The 26,238-nt window shown below is 42.3% G+C and overlaps 3 protein-coding genes across 3 annotated transcripts; 1 reads left to right on the forward strand and 2 right to left on the reverse strand.

Annotated features, from left to right (window-relative positions):
- Positions 1-125: 125 nt before the first annotated feature.
- Positions 126-8,721, forward strand: vcp (valosin containing protein). Its single transcript, XM_034122386.1, has 17 exons — positions 126-264; positions 1,929-2,040; positions 2,191-2,363; positions 2,451-2,593; positions 2,696-2,826; positions 2,916-3,047; positions 3,386-3,488; positions 4,395-4,528; positions 4,727-4,862; positions 5,423-5,535; positions 5,808-5,972; positions 6,055-6,177; positions 6,271-6,483; positions 6,593-6,901; positions 7,551-7,706; positions 7,815-7,969; positions 8,174-8,721. Exons 1-17 carry the CDS (start codon positions 248-250, stop codon positions 8,277-8,279), a joined length of 2,421 nt encoding a protein of 806 aa, XP_033978277.1. The 5' UTR covers positions 126-247; the 3' UTR covers positions 8,280-8,721.
- Positions 8,722-9,757: 1,036 nt separating this feature from the next.
- Positions 9,758-15,256, reverse strand: akr1a1a (aldo-keto reductase family 1, member A1a (aldehyde reductase)). The gene is made up of 9 exons (XM_034122417.1): positions 15,191-15,256; positions 13,439-13,536; positions 13,222-13,341; positions 12,493-12,644; positions 12,199-12,394; positions 12,067-12,116; positions 11,335-11,484; positions 10,212-10,371; positions 9,758-9,887 (listed from the first exon to the last, which is right to left on the reverse strand). The coding sequence occupies exons 2-9, from the start codon at positions 13,517-13,519 to the stop codon at positions 9,822-9,824; spliced, it is 975 nt and encodes a 324-aa protein (XP_033978308.1). The 5' UTR covers positions 13,520-13,536; positions 15,191-15,256; the 3' UTR covers positions 9,758-9,821.
- Positions 15,257-17,925: 2,669 nt separating this feature from the next.
- Positions 17,926-25,730, reverse strand: dnajb5 (DnaJ heat shock protein family (Hsp40) member B5). The gene is made up of 5 exons (XM_034122423.1): positions 25,702-25,730; positions 25,232-25,359; positions 23,913-24,181; positions 22,403-23,058; positions 17,926-18,386 (listed from the first exon to the last, which is right to left on the reverse strand). Exons 3-5 carry the CDS (start codon positions 24,121-24,123, stop codon positions 18,153-18,155), a joined length of 1,101 nt encoding a protein of 366 aa, XP_033978314.1. The 5' UTR covers positions 24,124-24,181; positions 25,232-25,359; positions 25,702-25,730; the 3' UTR covers positions 17,926-18,152.
- Between the last annotated feature and the right edge of the window lie 508 nt (positions 25,731-26,238).

Here is a 26,238-nt window from a genome sequence, read left to right on the forward strand (position 1 = left end):
TTTCTCAATATTCTCGATGACGTCAGACTGCAGACTCTTTCATTGGTCACCGAATCTGATGTACAGCTACCAGCCAATCAGAATGCAGGATTCTTTCAGCTCACGGTATAATTGTAAAGAAGAGCACGGAAACTGCTGCTGTTTCGTGTGGAATCACAGAGAACGTTGTGTATCTTGAACCGGTTAAGCCTCTTAAACATTTAGCTAGAATTTCTTTATTTATTAACAGTAAACCAGGCGGACGACCATGTCCTCGGCAGCGGAGTAAGTACCAACATCTTTCTGTCGTATTAAAATGCAGGTTTCTGAACAATGTCTGCCAGCAAATGCCTTTTAAACGGCTAACGTTGGTTTATTTAAGTTAGCTTGGTTGCTAACGGGGTCAGTTACTTCAGCCTCCGCACTTGTGTCCCTTCGTTGATTAACCTATTGTTGCAGATCTATTGACAGTTGGGTATTAATATGGTGGTATTATCCCAACGTATTGTTGACAGTTTCCATCCACACGTTGGCCAGTTAACTGTCTCAAATTAGCCATTGCTGTGACAGCGACTTGACAAAGCGCAGTCATCGCTGTCGTGTTTGAATGCTAACGCTAGCTTAGCAACTGTGTCAAGGCCAACGCCATTACACCGACAAGTTAGCTTATACACCAGCTAACGGCCTGTCTTATAAACGCGTTTCATTATGTAAATGGACACATAACGTTATAAGTATGACGGGCAAGTGGCAAAGACGTGGGTAACAGACTAACGGCCCCACGAACCGTTTACGCTAGTCATCCAGGTGGCTAACAGCTAGCATGCTAACGGGCTATTCATTCCAAACGATTGACATTTTACTTGAGTTCTAATTTGCTATGAGCCTAACGGTCGTGAAATAACATTCGTAGTCTAAGCTTAGGTCGGCAGTTATTGTATTTGAAGTCCCGATAAAGTGTAACGTTAGTCTTTATGTTGAGGATCCAAGCTAGCTACAAAGTTTTTTTCTAATTATTTTGCCGTGTCATCTGGGCTCGCTTGCTCGCCAGTCAGTTAGCTTCAAGGCTAGTATTAGCATGCTAACAACATGAAAGAGAAACTTCAAAACAGGTCCTGGATCTTTCAGGAAACCTGTGGACAGTACAGCTTTCCGTTGACTACTGGTTCGACGGTATTTTTTAACAGATTGTACATATAATCAGAAAGAAACGTTTGGTCACGGGGGTTAAGAGCCTTGTTGTTTAGCCTACCTGTTTACACTTATTGTTACATAAATGACGTTAAATAATTATTTATTCTTAGAGTTTCTGTTAATAAGAAAACATGGATATATATACTCACAATACATTACCAGTTTACTAGAATTCACGAATAGTTCATATCATTTATAATTTAAATGTATGTACAATTCATATTCTTAAAAAAAAAAATCCCGATTGGATATTGCTTAAATAAACCCACAACCACTAATACAACAGACAAACAATCAATGGTAACATGCAGTAATTCCTGAGTACTAAGTATAAGTAAATAGAGTAATCTCTCGTCAGACACTGTTTGTTTTTGAGAGCAATATGACACCAGTCATGATCTGTGTAGAACTTCTAGGGTAAGGAGTTCATTGTATTTACCCCCTGAACACAGTAAGCTCTCCAAGTTAACATTTAAAGCATTTTTTTTGTTATGCCCCCAAGACTTTACAAAGAAACTGAGAAGTTTCACAGAACACCTTTAGGGGCACTGGTTTAACATAAACATGTGTAATTAAGTTTCCAAATCTAACAATTTGGAAACACTAACCCTTTAGTGTGTAACATTAATGGTTTCCTGTACAATGTCTGTTATACAGTTACTAACTTGCTTATTGCAGGATGTGGGTAATGCCTTAAAGGTGCACCAAGTTTATTTGATTATTAATCTACAACTTTATTATTATTATTTTCATAGCAAGATACAAGATGATCTGGCCACTGCAATTCTGAAACAGAAGAGCAGACCCAACAGACTGATCGTTGATGAATCCATCAATGAAGACAACAGTGTGGTCTCTCTCTCTCAGGTAAACATTCAGAAGGCTTAATGCAAGGCTAATGTCTCTACCATTTCTAAACCCTGTTAAATATTGTAATGGTTCAATTATCTTTTGACTTGACATTCAACATTTATAAACATTGAAAGCTCAAAATGACTTTGGTTAATGTCTCTTAAGACCAAGATGGACGAGCTGCAGCTCTTCCGTGGAGACACGGTGCTGATGAAGGGTAAGAAGAGGCGGGAGACTGTCTGCATTGTGCTGTCTGACGACACCTGCTCCGATGAAAAGGTTCGCATGAACAGGGTGGTCCGCAACAATCTGAGGGTCAGACTGGGTGATGTCATCAGGTAAAAAAAAGCACACATTTTGACTTTCTTTACACAGCCCGTTAAAAAAAAAAAAAGTGGTGTATTTAAGTATAATATCTCCTACAGCATTCAGCCATGTCCCGATGTGAAGTATGGAAAGAGGATCCACGTTCTGCCAATAGATGACACAGTAGAAGGGATTACTGGCAACCTGTTTGAGGTCTACCTGAAGCCATACTTTCTGGAGGCATACAGGCCAATCCGTAAAGGTGAGTGCACATTTTCATTTTCAGAACAAAACATTTACAATGTATTACATGCAACCTTGTTGGATTGTTAAAATGAACAATGTTTTCTATTGCCTTGTGAAGGGGATATTTTCCTGGTCAGAGGAGGCATGCGTGCTGTGGAGTTCAAGGTGGTAGAGACCGACCCCTCTCCCTACTGCATCGTTGCGCCTGACACCGTCATCCACTGTGAGGGAGAGCCAATCAGAAGAGAGGTGGGTAGCAGGCACACAGTGCATGGGTTAACATTTACCAATAAATACATGTGCATTTTCATTTGAACTTGTTGCGTTTGAAAATACAGGATGAGGAAGAGTCCCTGAACGAGGTGGGCTATGATGACATCGGAGGAGTGAGGAAGCAGTTAGCTCAGATCAAAGAGATGGTGGAGCTGCCTCTTAGACACCCTGCTCTGTTCAAGGCCATCGGAGTCAAGGTAAGGTCCCCTCATTAATATGCATGGAGAGACGCATAAACACGTTGGCCTTCATTGAGTTTGAACTGAGCATGTGTAACTAAAGAATTAAAAATTGTGAAGTTGAAACTGTATGAAAAAACATCCACCCATCCACAATTTCAACACGCAATATATTGAGCTTTGCCAATCTAGTGATGTGAGATTTACATTTTTGATTCCCTTTAGCAGTATCATCTAATCGAAACAAGTAGATGCACTAACTCACTATATATATTTTTTTACTGGTTGTGTTTGTCATTCTTTGTTTGTGCTATAAAGTTTCGATTTAAGATATTCAACGGTTTCCCCCTTTTCAGCCCCCACGTGGAATTATGCTTTATGGACCCCCTGGAACTGGAAAGACCCTGATTGCCAGAGCTGTGGCCAATGAAACTGGAGCTTTCTTCTTCCTGATTAATGGTGAGAACATCCACCTACCTACTTATTTGTAGCATTTTCTGATGTGTGGTTTGTCCCCGACAGCATTGCCTTGTACATGCTGTTGGTTAGGACAAAACCAAAGCCTTATTCTATCCAATCCCAAAACTCAAGTAGATACTTTTTTAACTCTTTTAAGAAACATAATGACTCGCCTTTTGTAAACTTCTTTGGTCAAATAGAACATCTTCCATAATAAGGTTTACTAAGGAAAATGGTATTGTTTGATAATACTTTATTCATGCAATAAATCCATGCAAGTCCATGCAAGTGTCTCAGACGAGTATTTATTTATTTATTGTTGCTGGGTTAGGGTTTATCATGTGATTCATACATATTATGATGATTATTGAATATAGCATGTGCTCTTAGGTCAGCTTTCTCTGAAACTGAATAGGGTTCTTACGGTCATTACAAACCTGGAAAAGTCATGGAAATTGAAAATGCTAATTCCAGGCCCTGGAAAAGTTTAGGAAAACAATATTTTTCCCAAAGTTTTGGAAAAGTCATGGAAATGTAACTAAAGTTGCATCAAATATAATTTATATTTTATCTAATCGCCGAAATAGTAATACTATAATGATAATAAATACTGTGTAGTAATGAAACGTAAAATGGCATTTAACTGTCGAGGTATTTTGCTGGTGAGAGATTTTAGTTGCTTTAGCGTGTAGAAGCTAGTAAGCCTACTATTTGATTTGTTTTAGATAGGCACAACATGTTTCTATGCAGACCTTATTTTCCTGTTCCATGTTAAAATAAACCATTTTCAGTGGCACCGCTGAGAAAGTAAAGTTTTTGGTCATAGAAAATTAGGTAAAGGTCATGGAGAATCACTGGTGAAAAAGTGTATGAACCCTGACTGAAGTATTTTGGGTTCCATTTTAGGTCCTGAGATCATGAGTAAGCTGGCAGGAGAGAGCGAGAGTAACCTGAGGAAGGCCTTCGAGGAAGCAGAGAAGAACGCTCCTGCCATCATCTTTATTGATGAGCTTGATGCGATCGCCCCTAAGAGAGAGAAGGTGAGTGAGCGGACGGGAAAACTAAATCAATAGCTGCAAAAATATGCTGCGTCTGTTCATGATTCAAATACATTTAAATTGATTGAAATACATCACAGTGCAGGTCGTTTTCTAGACCGTGGTAAGAAATGATTAGAAACTTGAATAACTGAATTGAGTCAATAAGGTTTTAAATGTATGTCGTGTTTTTTTTTGTAGACTCACGGAGAAGTGGAGAGGCGCATTGTGTCCCAGCTGCTGACTCTCATGGACGGCCTGAAACAAAGGGCTCATGTCATCGTCATGGCAGCCACCAACAGACCCAACAGCATCGACCCAGCTCTCAGGAGATTCGGTAAATTACTGCAGTAGAACTAGAGGAAGCATCCAATGCATAAAGTTCAGAATATCATTTCACTTTTATACCTGGATCCTTTTGTTTTGGCATCATTCCAGCTGGTTATGTTTAACTCATCAATTATTGGTTATGTATTTATTATTTGATTAGTCAAACTCTATTAATAGCTAGTCAAAATATTGTATGTATTTGCACAGTACACAGATGTTGAATTGCTGAACAGCTCTTCATAAAAGAATAGTCTGATTTCCTAGATTGTTTTTTGAGACAGATTTATATAATGTAACTCTAATGGACCCGTATGGCTCACTGAAGCATGTTGTCATATGATTGACTGCTGTATATTTAGTGGGCTGTATGTTTTTGAAAGCCTTGACAAATACTCTTACTTAGTACAATCTTAGATGGTTATTTTTTAATAAATGATGTGCTCTTAAATGTTACATCTGCTGCCCCAACATTTGAGAAGACGATGCATTCCTGCAGACCGTCTTATTGCTTTTAAGTCGGTTTCAGTCGGAACTAAATGAGAGTGTTTGATCTTCCACCACCCGCAGGGCGCTTCGATAGGGAAGTGGACATTGGCATCCCTGACGCCACCGGCAGATTGGAGATTCTCCAGATTCACACCAAAAACATGAAACTGTCTGACGATGTTGACTTGGAACAGGTTTGTACACCATTTTATTCTGTGCAGTCGGGTGACACCACTCTGAAGAGAGGAGTCGCCGCATGGTTATTATCACTGCCTCTTAAGTGAAAGGGAAATGTCTTAAACTGTCAAAAGGTTTACTTCATATCTTGTTTAAAGGACTGATATCATTTTAAGGCAGTGGCATCCTTCAGTGTGCCTTTTTGTATTTGAAATGTTCAATACAATGTCAATCTTTAAATCTGAGTGCACAACAGTCGTATACAGGCAGTAATATTGTTCTTCTCTAGGTTGCCAATGAGACCCATGGACATGTTGGTGCCGATCTGGCTGCTCTGTGCTCTGAGGCCGCCCTGCAGGCCATCAGGAAGAAGATGGACCTGATCGACCTTGAGGATGAGACCATTGATGCTGAGGTCATGAACTCACTTGCTGTCACTATGGACGACTTCAAGGTAAGAGCTGTTGTAGAGTTTACAGTGAGAGCACATGTGTTCCTTCAGAGCCCTCACTAACATGCTCAACGTTGTCCTGCAGTGGGCCCTGAGCCAGAGCAACCCATCAGCTCTGAGGGAGACGGTTGTCGAGGTTCCCAACGTCACCTGGGAGGACATCGGCGGTCTGGAGGACGTCAAGCGGGAGCTGCAGGAGTTGGTGCAGGTATGGAGATCTTTTAAAATGTCAAATGTATCAAAAACGGTCAATTTAAATGCGTTTCCCTTACTATGTTTTTCTCCCCGTCTTTAAATTCAGTACCCAGTGGAGCACCCAGACAAGTTCCTCAAGTTCGGCATGACCCCATCCAAGGGCGTGCTGTTCTACGGTCCCCCTGGTTGTGGTAAGACCCTTCTGGCTAAAGCCATCGCCAACGAGTGCCAGGCTAACTTCATCTCCATCAAAGGACCCGAGCTGCTCACCATGTGGTTCGGAGAGTCTGAGGCCAACGTCAGAGAGATCTTCGACAAGGTGAGGATGTGCTTGGAGTGTCTGCCATAAAACCTGCTGAGAGAAATGAAATGCGTCCCCCCCCCATGCTCCCGTCTAACTAAGATCGTTCTGTGTGTGATGTTCCCAGGCTCGTCAAGCAGCCCCATGCGTTCTCTTCTTTGATGAGCTGGACTCCATAGCCAAGGCTCGTGGAGGCAACGTGGGAGACGGAGGCGGAGCAGCCGACCGTGTCATCAACCAGATCCTCACCGAGATGGACGGTATGTCCAGCAAGAAGAACGTCTTCATCATCGGAGCCACAAACAGACCAGACATCATCGACCCCGCCATCCTGAGACCCGGCCGTCTGGATCAGCTCATCTACATCCCCCTGCCCGACGAGAAGAGCCGGATGAACATCCTGAAGGCCAACCTCCGCAAGAGCCCCATCGCCAAGGTGACAGTGCTGCCCAGGGTTCTTACGGTCATTGAAAACCTGGAAAAGTCATGGAAATTCAAAATGCTAATTCCAGGCCCTGGAAAAGTCATGGAAATGTAACTAAAGTTGCATCAAATATAATTTATATTTTATCTATTCGCCGAAATAGTGATACTATAATGATAATAAATACTGTGTAGTAATGAAATGTAAAATGGCATTTAGCTGACGAGGTATTTTGCTGGTGAGAGATTTTAGTGGCTTTAGCGTGTAGAAGCTAGTAAGCCTACTATTTGATTTGTTTTAGATAGGCTCAACATGTTTCATATGCAGACCTTATTTTCCTGTTCCATGTTAAAATAAACCATTTTCAGTGGTACTGCTGAGAAAGAGTAATGTTTTTGGTCATGGAAAATTAGGTAAAGGTCATGGAAAATTAGGTAAAGGTCATGGAGAAGTCCTGGAAAATCATTGGTGAAAAAGTGTATGAACCCTGGCTGTCATTAAGTCGTGTGCTATTTCGGTCTAACCATGCTGCCTGGTTGGAGCATTGCTAAGAGAGAAATTATCCTGATTTAAATGTAACTTCAGAGATAATTTGGAATAGGAAAAAAGTGTCACGTTTCTTAACTTATCCTGTTTGCAATTTCTTTAAATGTGTCAATAGGATGTGGACCTGGAATTCCTGGCAAAGATGACCAATGGCTTCTCTGGAGCCGATCTGACCGAGATCTGCCAGCGGGCGTGTAAGCTGGCTATCAGAGAGAGCATCGAGAACGAGATCCGCAGAGAGAGGGAGAGGCAGACCAACCCCTCAGCCATGGTCAGCTCCTGTTCTGTCGCTAACCGCATCATACCTGCTCTACTGCTGTGTTACTGATCAGAGTAAGTCTCTGCAGTGTAATAACTTCTTCTTCACTTTGTTCCGTAGGAGGTGGAAGAGGACGATCCTGTGCCCGAAATCAGGAAGGACCACTTTGAGGAGGCGATGCGATTTGCTCGTCGCTCCGTCAGTGACAACGACATTCGCAAATATGAGATGTTTGCTCAGACACTGCAGCAGAGCCGTGGCTTCGGCAGCTTCAGGTACGTTTCGTATGGATTTGATTGTGTAGACTTAAATACAACATGCATTAGAAATAATCAATATGTTTTCCCTGAAACACTGACTACAGCAAATTATTGTTACTAAACACTTAAAATGCTAAAACGTTCCTAAATATTTGATGATGCCGTATCAAACATCATTTCCCCAGTACACATGTTAAGTGACTTTTCATCCTCCTCCAGGTTTCCCACCGGCACTGCAGGCGGCAGCGGGCCAACCCAAGGCTCAGGAGGAACTGGCACCGGCCCAGTGTTCAATGAAGACAACGACGATGACCTTTACGGATAAATGTACACTGCCCATCAGTGGTCAGTACCGGGATCACACCTGTACAAATTCTCACCAGATTCCACATTTTTAGGACTTTGTGCTTCTTTCATGTGTTCCTTTTTTTTGTATGACTACCCTTGGAGAAAGCATGTAGCCGCTTGGTTTGCCCTGGCTTTGATGTGGGTGGGGGTTAGGGGATGTTGGATCTGGAAGGTGAGTGACTGAGGCAGATTTAGGAGGGAATTTAGGGGGGGCGGGGGGGGGGGGTCAGTATATCACAACCAACATGAATGGCTTTAGTGACGGGGTTCTATGCTAGACTATAAGAAAGAAAAGAAAAAAACATATTGCTTATGACTTACTCTTTTTTTTTTTTTTAAATAAACAGTAGCATATAATGTATTACAAATTTGTCAAAGTTATGTTGTTGAAAATAAAATCTCACAAAATGGAAGTGTTATCGGCGTCTAAAACTTCTTTATTGATACATGTGCATCGTCACTGATTTAGCATATTAAGTTTTCAATCTTAAGGTTGTTCAAATCCTTTATTTAAGAAATGAAATATCAGAAACACGTGTATAATTCAGTGCTTCTCATATCATTTTGAATTCATTTGATTCTTGCTTTGTTTCCATCCTCAGCGCCCCACATGAATAAAAATGGTTTTATTGTACATATTACATTACATTGCATTTAGCTGACGCTTTTATCCAAAGCGACTTCTAAGTGCATTCGACCAAGAAGATACAAACTTGAAGAAAACAGAATCATATAAGTACATCAGGTTACATAGAGCCAAAACATTTCAAGTGCTACTCAACTGGCTTTAGATAAGCCAGTCCTTTGTTAGTATATAAGTGCCTTGTTAGTCATTTTATTGCTCGAAGTGGAGTCGAAAGAGATGAGTTTTCAGTCTGCGCCGGAAGATGTGTAAGCTTTCTGCTGTCCTGATTTCAATGGGGAGCTCATTCCACCATTTTGGAGCCAGGATAGCAAACTGACGTGTTTTAGCTGATTGTACATTTTGTCTCTTTGGCAAAGTTTAACATTAATTGGACTGAATCATCTTGTGAATTAATTAATCTGTTTTTTAAAGTGTGCACACATGGTAATGGTTTAATTTGAGTTTATTATGTATTTTTCACAATGGTACATGTCATAGTTACAGCAGTTACATAAAGGAAACATGTAGACTAGGATAAATTAAATTCACAACAGTTGTGCACTTAATTCTACATGGGTTTTAAAGGGATAACTCACTGTAAATCAGTTTGGAGAGCATTGCTCCTTCAGTGATGATTTACTTTGAAAGAGTCTTCACTCTGAAGCAGGAAGCAGGTGATCAGCGCTCGTCCCTGGACAGAGGCAGTTCTGCCACCGGCCACACAGTGTCACTCTGCCAGTGGAAGTCACTTGTTCTTAACTAGTTGAATAGGTTATAGAACACTAAGCTTTCATTGTTATAATTAATCCCAGAAAAACTAGACAATAGATTTTTTTTCCATATTTTATTGTGACAATCATGTTAAAAACACTATTGCATCTATCTTGTGTCGCCTCAGTAAGGATCATTGAAGGGGAAATGAGGATGTTCTGCATCTCTCCACACTCTCTTGCCATCCCTCTGTAAAAAGAAAAACAGTTGGTTAGTTCAGCTCAAAGCTATATATGTTTACAAAATAATAAACTATAGCAGCCAAGGAGTTAGAACAAGAATACTGAAGTTTAGCTTTGCAAGCTAAGAGTCTCCCCTGAGTATATCTGAGATGCATGACGATCTAAAACAGGCAGGTGTGTCACCCAAGCCGAGTCATCTGTGAGTCCAAGCTTTAAGTTAATTTTGGACTGAGATGGCTGTTACAAGTATATAAAGTCAAAGGTTAAAGTGGGCTCTGCTTGGAGAAACCTTCCTGTTAAAATGTAGTGAAGTATCATCTCAGTGACTCACCTCCACCGCTGGGACGATGAGGCGCTGGTTGCAGTTGAAGGACTCGAGCAGCTTCATGTCGTCTGCAGACAGAGAAAAGTCGAGCACCTGCAGGTTCTGCTGGATCCTGGAGGGCGTCACACTCTTAGGGATGCACACCACGCCTCTCTGAACATGCCACCTGTCAGGACACCACAGATTTTAAGGTCCCCTATTATACTGTTTTTCATCAATATATTATAGGTCTCAGATATACACAAAACATGTCTCTGAAGTGTTTGGCTCGAAAAAACCAAACAGATTATTGCAGCATCCCATAATCTCCTCTGTTTCAGCCCTGTTTCAAAAGTGCTGATTCTCTGGGTGTTTCTCAATGTCAAGGAAGGATGCTCCAGAGCCACTATTTCAAGGATGCTACGTCATCGAGTCCCGCCGAAGGACTGTTCCAATGTCCAGGCTCCTTGGAATTCTACCAAGCCCGGCGTCCTTCGTAGCGAGAAATTTCGAGGCTGCACATGTGTATCCTCCGCGGTCTTAAAATCCCCACAATGCTTTGCGCACGGAAATCGCGCTCCATTTAAGGCGGGGCCTCGCATATGACGCACACCTGTTAGCCTGTTCCACCATTGTTCGTTTTCCGAGGCTAGGAAGGATTCTTGCCTCGCTTCTGAAGGAAGTGACTCGGAAGACATGTCCTACCAAGGAAGCGTCCTCGACATTGAGAAACACTCTGTCTGTTACTTTAGATGAAAATAAGGAGCCACTCCCCACGCCCCTCTGAGAGATATTTGGTAAAAAAAATAACACAATGGAGCTCTAGGAGGAAATTCAGTTGATAAGGTGGGGGGGGGTTACCTTGGTTGGTGATTGGCTAATGGTTACACAAGCCAAAAAATCGTTATGACATCATAAAGTGGCCAAAATCTGATCAACTCATTTTCAGACAGGTTTTTATAAATGGATCAGGACAAAAAGTGAGCGAATCTTTCAGAATCTCTTTACACAGAGGGGACACATGTTTATGTAGAAAAGACATGAACAAGTGGATTTTGCATAATAGGTGACCTTTAAAGCAAAGAGGCCCGGGATCATCTCTTGTACATTTGAGCTCACAAGTTATTTGGAGGTTGAAGCTTTGTCTCACCTGAGTACGACCTGGGCCGGTGTTTTCTGATATCTCTGTGCGATGGCTGCTAGTCGAGGATCCGTCAGCAGACTCCGGTCATCTGGAGCGGCCCAGGGTCTGTCCCCGCTGCCCAGAGGACTGTAGGCCGTCACACACACTGCCACGGACCTGAGGAGGAGGTGTGTGTGCTCTGTTACTGTCAGTGGTGGAGGAAGGAGATCATTTACTGAATTTAAACTACTAATACCACACTGTGAAAAGACCTGCTTTGAAAATGCATTGCAATGTTTTTTAAGTTAAAATGTGAAATATGATCATGAAATCGTACTTAAAAGTAAAATTGCAGAATAAGGTCCCATGTGACTGTTACTATTATACTAGTATATCTTACATAGCTGATAATAATAATAATCCTGAATTCCTTTTGTAATGTTTGGTTTCTTAGAGATTAGAAACCGATACATGAGATGGAATATTTAAAGAAATCATTAAAAAATGTATGAAGCTGGAGCCGGGATATGTTTTTTTTGTGAAGAATGACTAAAAGATAACTATAATCGTTTCCAGTTAATTGATTAATCCATTTTTTTCCAGTTGTTCTTGAATATAATATTGGGTAGTTGTATCTACAGGAAATACAATAAACTTCTCTGAGATGTAGTGGAGTAGAAGTAAAAAGTGACATAAAGTAAAAGTTACATTTTAATGAAACAATATTTAATGGACTTTAAAGAAATGTGTCATACTGACCGACAGTGAGACAGGAGATCTGCTTGAGACAAATAAGGATGGCACTCCACCTGTGGCACAATAACAAGGTTTTCAAACCTATAAAAACTTTATCAAATGTATTTATTCTGGACCATAAGAGCCAGATGGTACCTGGTTCACCACAGGGGCGTGTCTGGCCATGCTGATGATGTCATCCATCTGCCTGGCGTTGAAGTTGGAGAGTCCGATAGCTTTCACCAGACCTTCGTCCACCAGGCTCTCCATGGCTGCCCAGGTGTCTCTGTAGTGTGTGTCAGAGTAACAAATACTTCCATCGTCCCTCCGAGGCATCAGCTCCTTCCCCCGCCTGAAACATCCACATAATGAAAATATGTCATATCACTCTGATCCACACGATGACAGCCAATCAGAGCCTGAGGCAGTGAAGTGTGTGCAGCGGCTCACTGGAAGGCCATGGGCCAGTGCATGAGGTACAGGTCCAGGTAGGAGAGACCCAGGTGGGCCAGGCTGGTCCTGCAGGCCTCCTCCACATCCTCCGGGTCATGCTTGGTGTTCCACAGTTTGGATGTTACAAACACATCCTCACGACGCAGAGCCTGGAGGGGGAAGGATCATGGGTGGAGGACATATGTTCAATACAGGGAAATATCTGATAGTTGAAGGATTGAGCTACACGTTTGAACCGGAAACAAAGCATGAACAAGTTTCAGCTCTGATTTTGATATTCATGAGGTTTATGATGAGTAAATACTTAATTAGGTTTTGCTCAACTTTGACCCCCTTTTACGTCAATACATTTGAGTTGTGTCAGTTTTTAGGTTCTTGTTCGATCATTGAGTTGAGTGTGAGAGTTCTTTAGTATTTCAAGGTAAAACAGGGTGAGTAACTGAAACAAATGATCATTTTAGGGGTGAAGTATTCCTTTAATCCTGAACTTAACACTTACTATACTCGATTTACCAAAGCCATAATAACTTAGAAACTAAATATATACGATGATGTTCACTCTTTTTGGGCTTTACCAACAAAGATAATCAAACTCCACTGTTTGGTTGAAAGCTCCAGAGAAAGCACGTGAGTGGATCTTCAGGTACACTTGTTTTTTCAACTGCTGTTTCCAAGGTCAAGCATGAACTCAACCCCTGATTTAAGCTCAACCAGAGTTTTTCTCACCTTCCCGGAGCCGACCCTGAGAGACAGAGCCCCCCCCACCTCCTGCTCGTTGCCGTACGCAGCAGCACAGTCAATGTGTCTGTACCCACAATCCAACGCTGCCAGCACGGCCTGCTTCACCTGAGGACACATGGACACAGACGAAACACTCTATTTCATCACATGACAATTTCCAGAAATGTGATTCAATACCTGTGTGAGGGTTTTATAGTCCTACCTGTCCTGGAGCACTCTTCCATGTGCCGAGTCCGACCACGGGCATCCTCTGCCCCGTGGAGAGGGTCAAGAAGTCGCTCATGTTTCAGCCCTGAAGACCTGAAGGGGACAGACAGAGAAGTGAGGTGTTCACATGTCGACTCCTGTGGGACCGACCCAGTCATCATGACCAAGTACTAATACTTTGTTACTGATTATCACTCACATCAGAATTCATTAACTCCTGCACTTCAGCAGGGGCTGTGCAGTGGTGAAGGGAAACTTAAGTACATTTACTCAAGTACTGTACTTAAGTATCATTTTGAGGTATTTGTACTTACTTGAGGATTCTCATTTTTTGTTACTTTGTACTTTAATTCCACTACATTTATTTAGTACCTTTAGTTACTTTGCAGATTTGGATTAATGATGTGAAATATATTCAACACTTAAATAAGACTTTAGTCACACCTGGAGTAAATTCACAATCTACCCTGCAGTATACAAAGTATTTAAAACTAGCTGCACCTTTACCAGCTTTGATAAACACATTAATACATCAATAATTATAATCAAAACATATGATGATATTATTCTGAAATTGACCAATCTGCATAATGAGTATTTTTACTTTTGGTACTTTAAGTATATTTTGATGCTAACACTTTTGTATTTTTACTTGAGTAACGTTTTGATGCAGGACTTTTACTTGTAACAGAGTATTGCTACATTCTGGTACTTCTCCTTTTACTTAAAGTGGACCTATCATGCTATATTTGAATAATATAGTGTAGGACCATACCTATATATGGCATATTTATACTTTTTTTTTTTTCAAAATACCAAACAGATCATGCATTTTAGCCATGCCTCATTTTGCTCAATTTGACATTTTTTAGATCTGTTTTAGCAAGGGCAGATTCAGTGAGAACAGCACCATCTACAGGCCTGGCATATGTACTACAGCGTCTCCAGCGCTTTCGAACGGCAATGGCCGTGGCTGTCTCCTCCTGATTGGTGGAGTTGGCCCAATAGCCGTAGCGCCACCGTCCTGACGTCAGGACAGTGTTCAAATCTGGATCAGTTTTTATCAGATCCGTTGCAGCCCCTTTTTTAGAGATTTGGGTATGGAGGAAAATAGAGAGGGTTGTGTTTTCTGACACTTGGTGAGTTCCCTGGAACACCGGGGACACATATTCATGTATAAAAGACGTACAAAAGTGCATTTCGCATGATAGGTCCCCTTTAAGTACACGATCTGAGTACTTCTCCCACCTTTGGCTGTGTGTTCCTACACTCCAGCCATTAGCCATCACACATGTATATAAAAAGACACAGCAGACAGCAGCAAAACAATATAAATCATTTGGTGGCCTGTTTTTTGTTATTTGTTCTATCCACTCTCTGTGTCTCAGTGGAGATATAAACCCTCTGCCCTATCGCCAGAAATAGATGATTCAGGTATTTGGCATTAGTCACAGCGCGGTGTTACTGCAGCACATCTCACAGCCTTTCAATGGGTCGCTAATGGTGTGCTATATTCCACACACACACACACACACACACACACACACACACACACACACACACACACACACACACACACACACACACAATTTGTTTCACATGATCGAGTCAGTTAACACAGATCACCTGCCTCCTGACCCAGCATCAAAAGACAGCATGCAATTCATTAATGCTTTACATTAAACATGAAGTGAGTTATTGTCTATTTGTTTAGTTTGTTAGTCTAAATTTAGACTTTAGTTCCTACCTGTAATAGCTCTGGTAGACGGAGCGGTGATCAGCGGAGGGTATAGCTGTCCATCTGGATTTGAACAGAGGTCAAAGTCTGCCTCCGTTGTTTATCTGTAACTCAAACTCGTGGACAATGGCCAAACTCTGCTCAACAAAAAACAGAAAGTTAAATATTTATTGGCAATGTTTGATCAGACAAGATTCTTAAAACAATTTCTTACCTCCATTTGTTGGTTAAAGCAGATCTGTCAGTTCGTTCACACATCATTTCGTTTTCAACTGATGTTATTCTGAGTTGAGAAACCTAGTTATTATTAAGGTTTATGATCATCTTTATTCCTAAACATCTCTGCCAGACATATCTGTAGCAACAGAGAATGAGCTGTGGTGGAAGAAGTACTCTTTATTATAGTGATAGTTCTTATACAACGATGGAAAAAAACTGCATTACTGGGAAAATCCAACAGTTAATTAGACTTATTCTGCACAGAAGTGGCCCCTGTGATTGATACATTATCATAAGGTGCATTATTAGATCTAATAGGGATGCATCCATGGTTTAAGCAGCATTTTACTGTTGTAACAGGTCAGTTGTTTATACAGTTCAGTTTTGGTCCACTGGCTCTGAACCCAGGGGCCCCTCTCAAGGAGCCACCGTCAGGCAGAAAAGCCGAAAAACAAAGTTCTGCAACACACCATTTTTTAATACATTTTTTGGGCTTGTCTTTAACGGCATGATGTCCAACTTTACCTTTTTGAATCACAGAAAACAAACAAAACCATGTCAGGTGTTTGGAGTGAAAATCTCTCCTAGATGGAACTGCTAAAGTTTCCTAAGCTCTTATTTGAAGTATTTTCAAAACAAATCCTGTTTTAAGATAAGATAAGAGGTACTTTATTGATCCCAAATTGGGAAATGTTTGCGTTGCAGCATAAAAAAACAAAACAAGGCAGTAGAAATTAAAGAGTAGAAATAAACAATACTAGAAATTAAACAAAATAGAATTAAAACAGCATTAAAAAGTAGAAAATATAAAGTAGACTGTGAAGATAAAACATCTATAAACTCTGACAAGTAATTTCTTGAACCTCAAAAGTCCCTATAGTTGTGTAAACACATATTAACATACTTATTAATGTAAGAATGTGAGGTGCACATGCTGTTAACATACTCAGGGAGGTGATCATTCTTGAATGAGAAACTCAAATGACACACACTGTAAGTTCACACATTTGGTTTATTTGCAGCTATTTTGAAAAGATCATAAATATTATTGAATGCACCTAAGCAGTGGCAGGCTTCCAGCAGCTGCACTTGTGCTTCCTGTTGTCGCCAAAGTCCCCCCCCCCCCACCCCCCTAGGCCCCGAGCAGCAGGACGCTCACACACAAGTCATTCAAGTCTTTCCCACCATCTCATAGTTAGTCAATTTGTCTTGAATGACATAAAAGTGCATTTATCAACATGTTTCAACAAACATTTTCCCATTGACGTGACATATGACCTTCTACTGCTGCCTGCATGAAACCATTCTCACACATACATCATATCTCTGTCGTACAGTAGGAAGAGCTGAAGAGAGGATCAGAGCCCCCCTGCAGCTCAGACAGAGAACGGCAGCTGCAATGTTAAAAAAAGCCTGTTTCCTAAACATCAAAACACATTTGATGTACACATGTTACAGAGGAAAGGAGCAGATATCAAAAACCATGAAACCAAGTAGACACAGAATTGGTCTACATTGGCACTGCCTCCAGTAGCACCGAGATATGGCCTTCAAATGGCACAGGAGAAATCAGAATAAATAAAGCTGTGTTTCCCAGAGAAAGCTCCACTGTGTACTACGGACTTCAGATATATTCCTCTGGGAAATCCAACCTGTACTTGTATGGCACTTAACAGGACTGGCACATTTCAGCAATTTTGCATCAAATCTCTCCAAAAATGTCCTCACTCACATAAAAGTATAATATGGTGATTGACATTACATTGCTTACTGAAGGTTGTCCAAGATCACCAGTTGTTATTGTCTAAAACAGCATAGGGCATCGTCTGTGCTGGTTGTGTTTATTACAGTGTAACATTGTGTGTGTATGTGTGTTCACATACGTGTTATGACACCGTGCTAAGGCACCTGAATGTCCCTCAGATAGCAAGCCAGGCAGTTCAGAAGGGAAAGCACCCATATGATGTGTAGATTGTATTGTCCGAGCTTACACTGCTGTTATTGTCCATGATTGTCATACCTAGATTTTCCAATGAAGCTGAGATACGCTCATATTGTTTGGAGTAGAGCAGTACTATAAATGCGCAGTGAATCACGCATCAGTACACAGCTGATTATAGGAGACAACAAAATGGCCTACAAACTAGTAGGTGGCAAATAGGGGGGAAGGGGTTAAGTTAAAACCGGGGTTTGCACTGAACACACTGCTGGTACACTCAAGGTAAAAATAAATAATCCTCTTTAAAACTTCCTTCGGAAAGAAAAACCCTGGAAAAAAGTTTATTTTAAAAAAAGAAAAAGATCTCACGCTTCATCCTATCACAAAAAGTTGAGGATCAGAGAGTTGGACAGCATATAAAACCCACTGATAAATCTGTAAAAAAACTGTGTTGAAAGCCAGCTCATGGTGCTGAGCCCACCCTCAACACAACTCTGCTGCTCGTGTGTGTGTGTGTGCGTGTGCGTGTGCGTGTGTGTGTGTGTGTGTGTGTGTGTGTGTGTGTTTGATTGGGCCTGAAAAGAAAACAAAGATGAATAATTACATCCTGATTCTGCCACTCATCTTGGCATTCTTCCGTCGTCCTCCCACTGCAAAGTCCCTTCAAACAGCAGCGTCTGTTTGAAGCTGCGTGCGTCAACTGAGGACATCAGGAAGTGGGAAGGGAAACTACAATAAGGGTCAGAATTGAGAACTAGGGTTTGGGTCATTTAGTCTCAAGTGAGGTAATGGGGGGGTTAAAGGTGAGTCCTCCTATGACTGGGGGAGATGTTGTCTGATAATCTCTCTGGACTGAGGGGGAATTCTGTCGGGAAAACGGACAGAGAACTCCACGATGAGGTCGCCGCGCTGTGACGGGTTCTTTGGGAACGGCAGGCCTTCCCCTCTGAGTCGCTTCACCGTCCCCGGCTTGATGATGTCGTGACACGGGAGCGAGATGATGCGGTTTTCCAACGTGGGAATGCTGACTGTGCAGCCACACAACGCCTGGAGAGGAAGAGAGGAGAGGGTTCAAATGAAAATCTGAATTTGTCTTTTTGCCAAGTAGGTTTTCACATACAAGGAATTTCCTTTGGTTTATGTGTTTCCACAAATAAAATGTTAAATAAAAGCAAATAAAAAAAATAAAAACAGTTGAAAAATCTATTATAAAAATGTTTTTAAAAACCCATAACAATTGAAAAAAAGGAAACACAACAAGAATATGACAAATTACTATGAAGGAATAGTAAGATATGCACAGTATATCTGGGTTAAAAGTAAAAGAGCAGTGCGGTTAACATTTTGAGTAGGAAGGAAATGCCAAAGCCGTGAATATCTCAATGACTTCATGTTTCCATGAACTCAAGACTTTAGCTTATCTTCTCTCAGTATGTCATCTGAACATTTCAAACTTCCATGTGTCTGTTCTGTTCATTGTGTGTGTGTGTGCGTGTGTGTGTGTGTGTGTGTGTGTGTGTGTGTGTGTGTGTGTGTGTGTGTGTGTGTCTGTGTCTGTGTGTGTGTCTGTGTGTAGGTAGAAGTGTGCGTGAGTGTGTAGTTGTGTGAATGTTGGAGGGGCTTCACATTGCACAAGGGGTCTAATTTTAGCAACGGTCTCATAGCCGGGACTAATGAAGTGAGGCAGGAATCGGCTGAGCTCGTAAATAGTTGGAAGGCTTGTCAGATGGGCTTGGCAGGGCAAGGAGAGACACACGCACACACACACAAACCTAACCCTGACCATACGCTGTTAGTCTGACCTTTGGTTAGCATACCAATTTAGCATGGGAACAAGTTAAGATTTTCCAATGATCAATGATTGATTATTACTTTGATTCAATTTAAAACACAAGGTACAGCTGAGGCAGATGAACTAAAGAGAAGTGATTACAATTCATCCAGAGGGGAAGGTGATAGTTTACTAGTTATTGGGACTTTTCAGCAAAATCACCAAACGGTGGTGCTAAAGGAAAGTTAGGGGATCACTAAAGTCCTTAGTCTGGGAAGCATGAATCCCTTTCAGGCAGAGGTAATGGCATGTGTAAGAGATGAGATCAACGATGAGATAAAGCATTTGTGTGGTACCGGAGAGAATTAAAAAGACATCAAAAGAGTCTGAATACTCTATTAAGAGAGGAATTCATGTTGAGATGTTCTGCTCATTAATGTCTAAGACACATTTCATCAAGCTATGAAGCTCATTAAGTCGTTGATGTATCCTTCTCAGTCCAAAGCATACCAACTCTTTACACTCCCGAGGTATTTAGTCTGTCATGATGTAATAGTGATTCTGCCGGGCTTGGCACATGCTTAACCTCTCACACCAGGTCCCTGTCGTCATGCCACCAATGTTGTATCAAAGCTGCTGGAGATGTTTTATGTCTAGTCTGGCGTGTTAACAGTTGGAGTTCAGTCGGGCAGAGCAGCTGCTTCTCAGGACAGACAGAGTTTTCCAGCCATAACATCAGCCTCCTTTTACACGATACATACATGATAAGTGAGTAAGCCTGTGACTGTGATGGAGACTCATCCTCTTGCTATGAACACGTCCATTCACGAACACAAGTCTTACACACAGACAGGTTGCCATGACGCTGGCAGCTGATATGAGGACCCACTGATTACATAAGCCTGAGCTCAGACAACCGCTCTAGAGACACCAAAACACACACACACACACACTTTGAATTGGCTATACTTTTACAGATGACCTTCATTCCTTTAGGGTCACATCCTAATGTTAAACATCTTTCTTACATGGCACCCGGCAGTTATGATCAGCTGTTTTTAACCAAAAGGACTCGTTAAAAGTCTACTCATAATCCAAAGTTTGTGGACTAAGCTTCATTAGTGAACTATTCAAGTCGAAGATAATAATCCCCAACTATTATGATAATCCATTAATTTTTTTTCAAGCAAAAACGGCTTCTAAATGATCAAGAATTCCTGCTTTTCTCTGCTTTACATAACATTAAACTGAATATCTTTTTGTTTTGGACTGAAAAAACAAGACATTTAAAGACATCAACGTGGACTTTGACAAACTGCGGTGGATATATTTCACTATTTCCTGACATATTATAAAACAAATTATTGATGGAGAAAATAATAAGCAAAGCTGTGGGCCGTCTATTCAGCTTCTGCTGTGTTTAAGTATTTGCATAACAATTGCTAAAATATGCACATGCTTCCTCACTCCCACTGACTGAACATATTCTACCATCACGGATAAACTGAATACTTGCCTTTTTAATTGATATCAGAAGTGTTGCTGTAAATGGCCCACTTTGCCTTTAGAGCCTCACAGCTACAGTTAGCACCTACGTGTGTTTTGGACGTGGGTTTTCGCTGCCGAGCTGAGTGCAGAGTGACAGGAGCTAGACATGCACGGTCACAGATGATACCAACACACTGCAGAGGGACCATTAACGGCAGAAAGATCCAAATATAGGTCTATAGGTCTATATAGATCTCAATGAAATCAATGTGTCAAATTCCTGCTAAGCTCTCTAACTGCTTCTGACTGCTGTCAAGGTGAAGACATCGCAGGGCTGCCTCTAGCAAAGCAGAGTCTCCAAGGAGTTTACAGCGAGGTCAAATGAGCTTGGCGGCACTAAATAAAAACTGCTCACCGGGACATGCTTCAGGCTGTAAACAAACCTGAGCATGGTGACTCATACAGGGGGCGAAATGAGACTATAGACTGCACAATAACCACTGCTGTTGTTGTTTAGAATGGGCATTGATTGGAAACAATCATCTTGTTGGCCTGGTTTATTATATATACGGGTGCATTGCATAACATCTGCAACATTATATATGGCCTGTGTGCAGCATGTTGCCGTTGCTCTGCTTACCCTGAATCACATCTTCAGGGAAGCAGAGTGGAGCAGAGGAATATGAGCTCTTATTTGCTTACTGAATCATCTGACCCACTTCCCTAATATTCCCAAGATAGCCCCTCCACCCTTATTCTCAGCTCCACTTCTCTCCCCCATCCTGTCTTTAGCTGCATCAGAATTAAGTCTCTTATCTGGCTGCCATAAGAGCAGAGGACTTAGCTGTGGGACTTCTGCAGTGCAAACGTAATCGTTGTGGGTTTGTTCAAGAGCCATCTCCTGCTTAGTGCGACTTCATAAACGGCACTGTGCTCTCATTAAATAGACTGTCTTCATGACGTGCAGGGACCCTTGTTTACCATTGAATTACCTCATGGAGTCGGAGCTGCTTTTAGAGGGAAAATGTTCAAAATTGGTTTGAGTGGAGAACAAACTACTCCCCTGACATCTTTGAGAACACCTGCCATTAAGCCAGCCATGTGAAGCGCAGGCGCTATTAGAAACATTAAAGCTTGTGTAATTCACAGACAGAGCAGAGCTGGACCCGATGCCCCCGTAGGAGCGGCTAATTAAATGTCCTGCCAGTCACATTAATAGCAGCCTGGATTGTCACCACTGTCACACTGCAATTAATCTTTAACAACCGAGTGTGTTTGCAAATACCCTTGAAGATGCAAGAGAGTGTGCGCCTAAGTGGATGTGTATGCCTGTGTGTAGTTTTGTTATGCCTGCCTGCATGTGCGTTTATGGATATTAATTCATACAGCAGTGCAGAACAAGTGAGGACGATGGCTCTGTGCCGGTCACACAAGGACATCACATTCTGCTGCTCCTCTCACACTGCAGCGACAGAGACTCTGCCGCTCACTGATCCTGGCTTCAGCAACACACACACACATGCACACTCCCTCCTTAACATGACATGTATATCCACCTACCCGAGAAATAATAATATGACATGAATGATACAAAGAAAAGGAGTGCCATTTTTAGATTTTCATCCAAGCCTTTGCACCCCGGTGAATGCATTCACTTCTCCGTCTGGTTTGCTCTACTGGGAATCAAACTTCCAACCTCAGCAACATTATCTACTAATTTGCATGCACTGAGACAAAGAGAGAGCACTACAGATAGACAGATGAGCAGAGGCACAAAAGAGAGGGATGATGGATGAAAACGCACCTCTTTTAGAGTGATCTTGCAGTTAAAAATGATATTGGAACCGTCTCTCTTCAAGTGGACGTGCCCTTTGTCTTTCAGCACAAAGGCTATGTCGGCGGGAATGTTCTCAGGGGTCTCGTCCCCCTCCTTGGGGAAGGTGATCTTGGTCCCCTCCTTCCATCCCTTCTTGATGATAATGTTGAGGATCTTGTCCTCTGTCCTCATGCTGCGGCCGTCCGGGTTCAGCCTGCGCCGCGTGATCTTCATTCGCTTCGTGCAGCCGTGGAAGATCTCTTCCAGCGAGACCTTCAGCTCGTGGACCACCGGGGGGTCCTGATGCTTTCGCCCTGTCCCCAGGCGCTCTGAGTGCACCCCCCGCCTCCTGCGACCCTCTCCTGGGAAGCCGTTGTTCACCCCCGCTGGGAAGCCGAACTGCCTCCCGATATGAGCGAAGGGGTCTTCCTCTTCCATGTCCATGTCATGCTCTGCGTCGTGGTCGTTGTGAAAGGAGAAACCGTTGGAGCGGCTGTGGCTGCGGTTGGAGCCAAAAAACATGTCGAAGGGGTTGGAGCCGCCAAAAAAGGAGGCGAAGGTGGCGTGTGGGTCTCCATGGAAGGTGTAGTGGTACGTTGAGCTGCCAGGAACACCTGAAGTGTTGCTGCCGCCATTCCTCAAACCTGAAAGAAATAGGAGAGAGAGGAACGTGAGACGTGCAAAACACCCAACATGCTGAAAAACACACATCAAAATGAAGTCAGAGACCAGACACAGGACCGTGTTCAGAAAATACTTTGTGTGGGTAAGAGCACAGAGAAGAGCACAGCCCACGTGGGCAGGTAAATCCCACAGCATCAGTGATCTGCACACAGCCCTGGTGGTGGTGGAGGAATTCATCAAATACCAGGTCACTCCATCCAACACCCACACACCTTTTCAACAGAGACACACATGCATGAAACACCCACAAATGTTCAGCAGCCGCCGCTATTCATAACTCAACCACGTAATGATCTTAAGCCATCTGTCTGTCAGCTCTCACACACACACACACGCACGCACGCACGCGCACACACACACACACACACACACACACACACACACACACACACACACACACACACACACACACACACACACACACACACACACACACACACACACACACACACACACACACACACACACTACACTACACTACACTAGCAGCTGAGGTAGACTATGAGGTATTAGAGCTAGTAAGTGTTGTTGACACTGAAGACAACAATCACACACACGTTTCAGCACATACACACACTTACAAGAAAGCATGGAAGAACACAGTATCATTACTTGAGTGATTGACCCCCCTCCCCTCCCCCCAAAGCCCTTTACTATGATATAACATGCTGTTCCTGAGCTATTTTAATAACAACTTAATACATCATAACGCCTGTATAACAAGGCCTGCACTCTCTGACCGCTTTCAGTCTGTGATCATACACAGACAGACAAGATCAAACCCAGACATGAACCCCCCCTGCCCCCTACTCACCTTCCTCTCCTAGCTGATCATAGACCACCCTCTTCTTGTGGTCGCTGAGTACCTCATAGGCCTCTGCGATCTCCTTGAACTTCTCCTCTGCGTTGGCGTCCTTGTTCTTGTCGGGGTGGAAGCGCAGGGCCATGCGTCGGTAGGCCTTCTTGATCTCATCCTCGTTGGAGCCCTTGGAGATGCCCAGGGTCTTGTAGTAGTCCTTTCCCATTGCTGCACACACTGTCGGGATTGGGACCCCCCTCTTCAGCTCAGGCTGTGGTCAGTCACTGGTGAGAGATACCAGGCTACTGTCAGAGTTTTATAACACTTTTCACAGAAGATGCTGGACAGATTAGCAGCATAATGTCCTATCTCCATCTTCAGAGCTTTACTGTGAAATCTATTTGGCAATAGTTAGATTTGGGAACACTGAGTGCTATATCTCATGTCGATTCACCTTTTGGTCTATAAATTGTCAGATGATGGTGAAAATTCAACTCAAAGCCCAAGACGACATCCTCAACACGAAGACATAGTTAACTGTCATAAAGGAGTAAACTATCCAGAAAGTACTCACATTAAAGAAGAGGGAATTAGGTAATTTAAACATTTTCTTTTCTTAAAAAATGACTCTTGGCAATTAATCAATTATCAAAATGTGTTACGTTTATAGTAATAGTTGACAACTATTTGATGAATGGATTAATCTTCAGCTCCATTGTTGGTTTTACTATCTGTTGCTATGGGGATGTGTTGCAGAGGAATCCCCTTTATCTGCTTTATGAAGAGGATCTCCATATCAGCTCGGACCAGCAGGTTAGCTATTAACACCTACTTTGATTTATTTAAAATGCACTTATTTTGAAATCTGATTTTGTGCAATAAATAGAAATGACTTGGCTTCTGGCTGATCCCAGATCTGCTGCCAGCTGGAGACACAACGTGTCAGACAAACACCTTCACTGCGGAGCCTCGGAGCAGCACACACTGATCCTCTGTTCACCAGAAGTGGACGGAAAAGCCTGGTTACATAAAACGCTATGATAGTATTGTCTGTATGATTTCAGACAAAGAGATACCGGTGCGCTATACAAAGAAAGAGCCCACAGTCTTAAACTCCGACAATTCACACCAATAATTCATACCATCATTTACACCAACTATTTGGGTTAACCGACCAATAAACCCTAGTATAGTTGTACTATAGTATAGTATAGATCATTTACCATAATTACCCATACAACGAAAGGGAATATTAATGAGAGAAAGTCAGGCTCACCACGAGATTACAGGGAAAAGAAAGAAAAGAAAGCAATGGAAAACAGAGATAATCCTACCCGAATGCTCAGCAATAAATGAAGAATATCACACCGACATGGTCCCGCTCCTCTCTGCTGTTTCTGCTGCCGCCCGGCACTGCTGGTCCTTATAAATTGACGTCAGGACGCCGGGAGGATCACAGTCTCTGAAATAACCGGTGAGCAAACATCTGACGTTTCAGTGGAAAACCTCGGACAACTGCCCAGCCCGCCTGCCATAAACCCACATCCATCACACACCGACTGGAAATAGGACCGAAACCACCGGGCTACCATCGGGATTCAAAGGGAAATCCAATGGGGGGGAAAGTTCCTAATGTGTTTCAGTCATAAATCGATTACATTGTCAATTAACTTATTTATCGAGGTAACACTTCCAATCCTTTATATTCCCTATGATCATGATCTTCGCCCTTCCAACATATCGGGACTGAAATCTGAACGGATTAATTAGTACAAATATATTTTACATGTTTTGGTTTCCTTACCGAGCCCTGCCTTGTGTCCGATGGTCCCGTCTGAGAGTCTAAAAAAATCCCTTAGCAGTCTGGAGAGCAAACCCAGCCCTCTCCACCAGCAGCAGCCAGCTCTTTGTTCAGGATCTGCTCACACACCGGCTCAGCACTCACACTGAGAGTTACACTTAAGTTTGATTAAACAATTTGAATTATGAGCAGCTGCATTGCTTTAATTCCCTCATTGATGTACCAGTCTGAACAGGCATGTAAGAGGCAGGGCTTCACTGTTCAGAGAAACAGAGTCATATTTAGATAGCGAGAGAGAGATACAGAGAGAGTCCTGATAAACGACAGAAAAGCAATCACCTGATAAAAAAAAGCAAAGTGCGTGATCGTGTGGTCGTGCCTGGGTTGGTATAAACGCTGCTGAGTCATGTGATGACTCCCTACACTCATCATTTTTGATCTTTTATCTTTGTAAAGAACATCCTACTTTCACTGACACCAGACCCTAAAGTTCACACCAACTTTAACAAGTTCATCCACTTTAATGTCCTGACCTAAAAC

The sequence above is a fragment of the Trematomus bernacchii genome, unplaced genomic scaffold (assembly GCF_902827165.1).
Source record: "Trematomus bernacchii unplaced genomic scaffold, fTreBer1.1, whole genome shotgun sequence".
In the NCBI taxonomy this organism is placed as follows: domain Eukaryota; kingdom Metazoa; phylum Chordata; class Actinopteri; order Perciformes; family Nototheniidae; genus Trematomus; species Trematomus bernacchii.

What these genes read in the sequence shown, in the direction of transcription:
- vcp (XM_034122386.1), top strand. An exon ending in TCAGAGAGATCTTCGACAAG is followed by an intron (nt 6,484 to 6,592) that starts GTGAGGATGTGC and finishes TGATGTTCCCAG; the next exon opens with GCTCGTCAAGCAGCCCCATG. An exon ending in AGACCAACCCCTCAGCCATG is followed by an intron (nt 7,707 to 7,814) that starts GTCAGCTCCTGT and finishes TTTGTTCCGTAG; the next exon opens with GAGGTGGAAGAGGACGATCC.
- akr1a1a (XM_034122417.1), bottom strand. Translation starts at nt 13,519, where the DNA reads ATGAGCGACTTCTTGACCCTCTCCACGGGGCAGAGGATGCCCGTGGTC. An exon ending in ACGCCCCTGTGGTGAACCAG is followed by an intron (nt 12,117 to 12,198) that starts GTACCATCTGGC and finishes ATTGTGCCACAG; the next exon opens with GTGGAGTGCCATCCTTATTT. An exon ending in TCATCGTCCCAGCGGTGGAG is followed by an intron (nt 9,888 to 10,211) that starts GTGAGTCACTGA and finishes TTCTTTTTACAG; the next exon opens with AGGGATGGCAAGAGAGTGTG.
- dnajb5 (XM_034122423.1), bottom strand. Translation starts at nt 24,123, where the DNA reads ATGGGAAAGGACTACTACAAGACCCTGGGCATCTCCAAGGGCTCCAAC. An exon ending in TGATCAGCTAGGAGAGGAAG is followed by an intron (nt 23,059 to 23,912) that starts GTGAGTAGGGGG and finishes TATTTCTTTCAG; the next exon opens with GTTTGAGGAATGGCGGCAGC. An exon ending in GCAAGATCACTCTAAAAGAG is followed by an intron (nt 18,387 to 22,402) that starts GTGCGTTTTCAT and finishes CTTCCTCTCCAG; the next exon opens with GCGTTGTGTGGCTGCACAGT.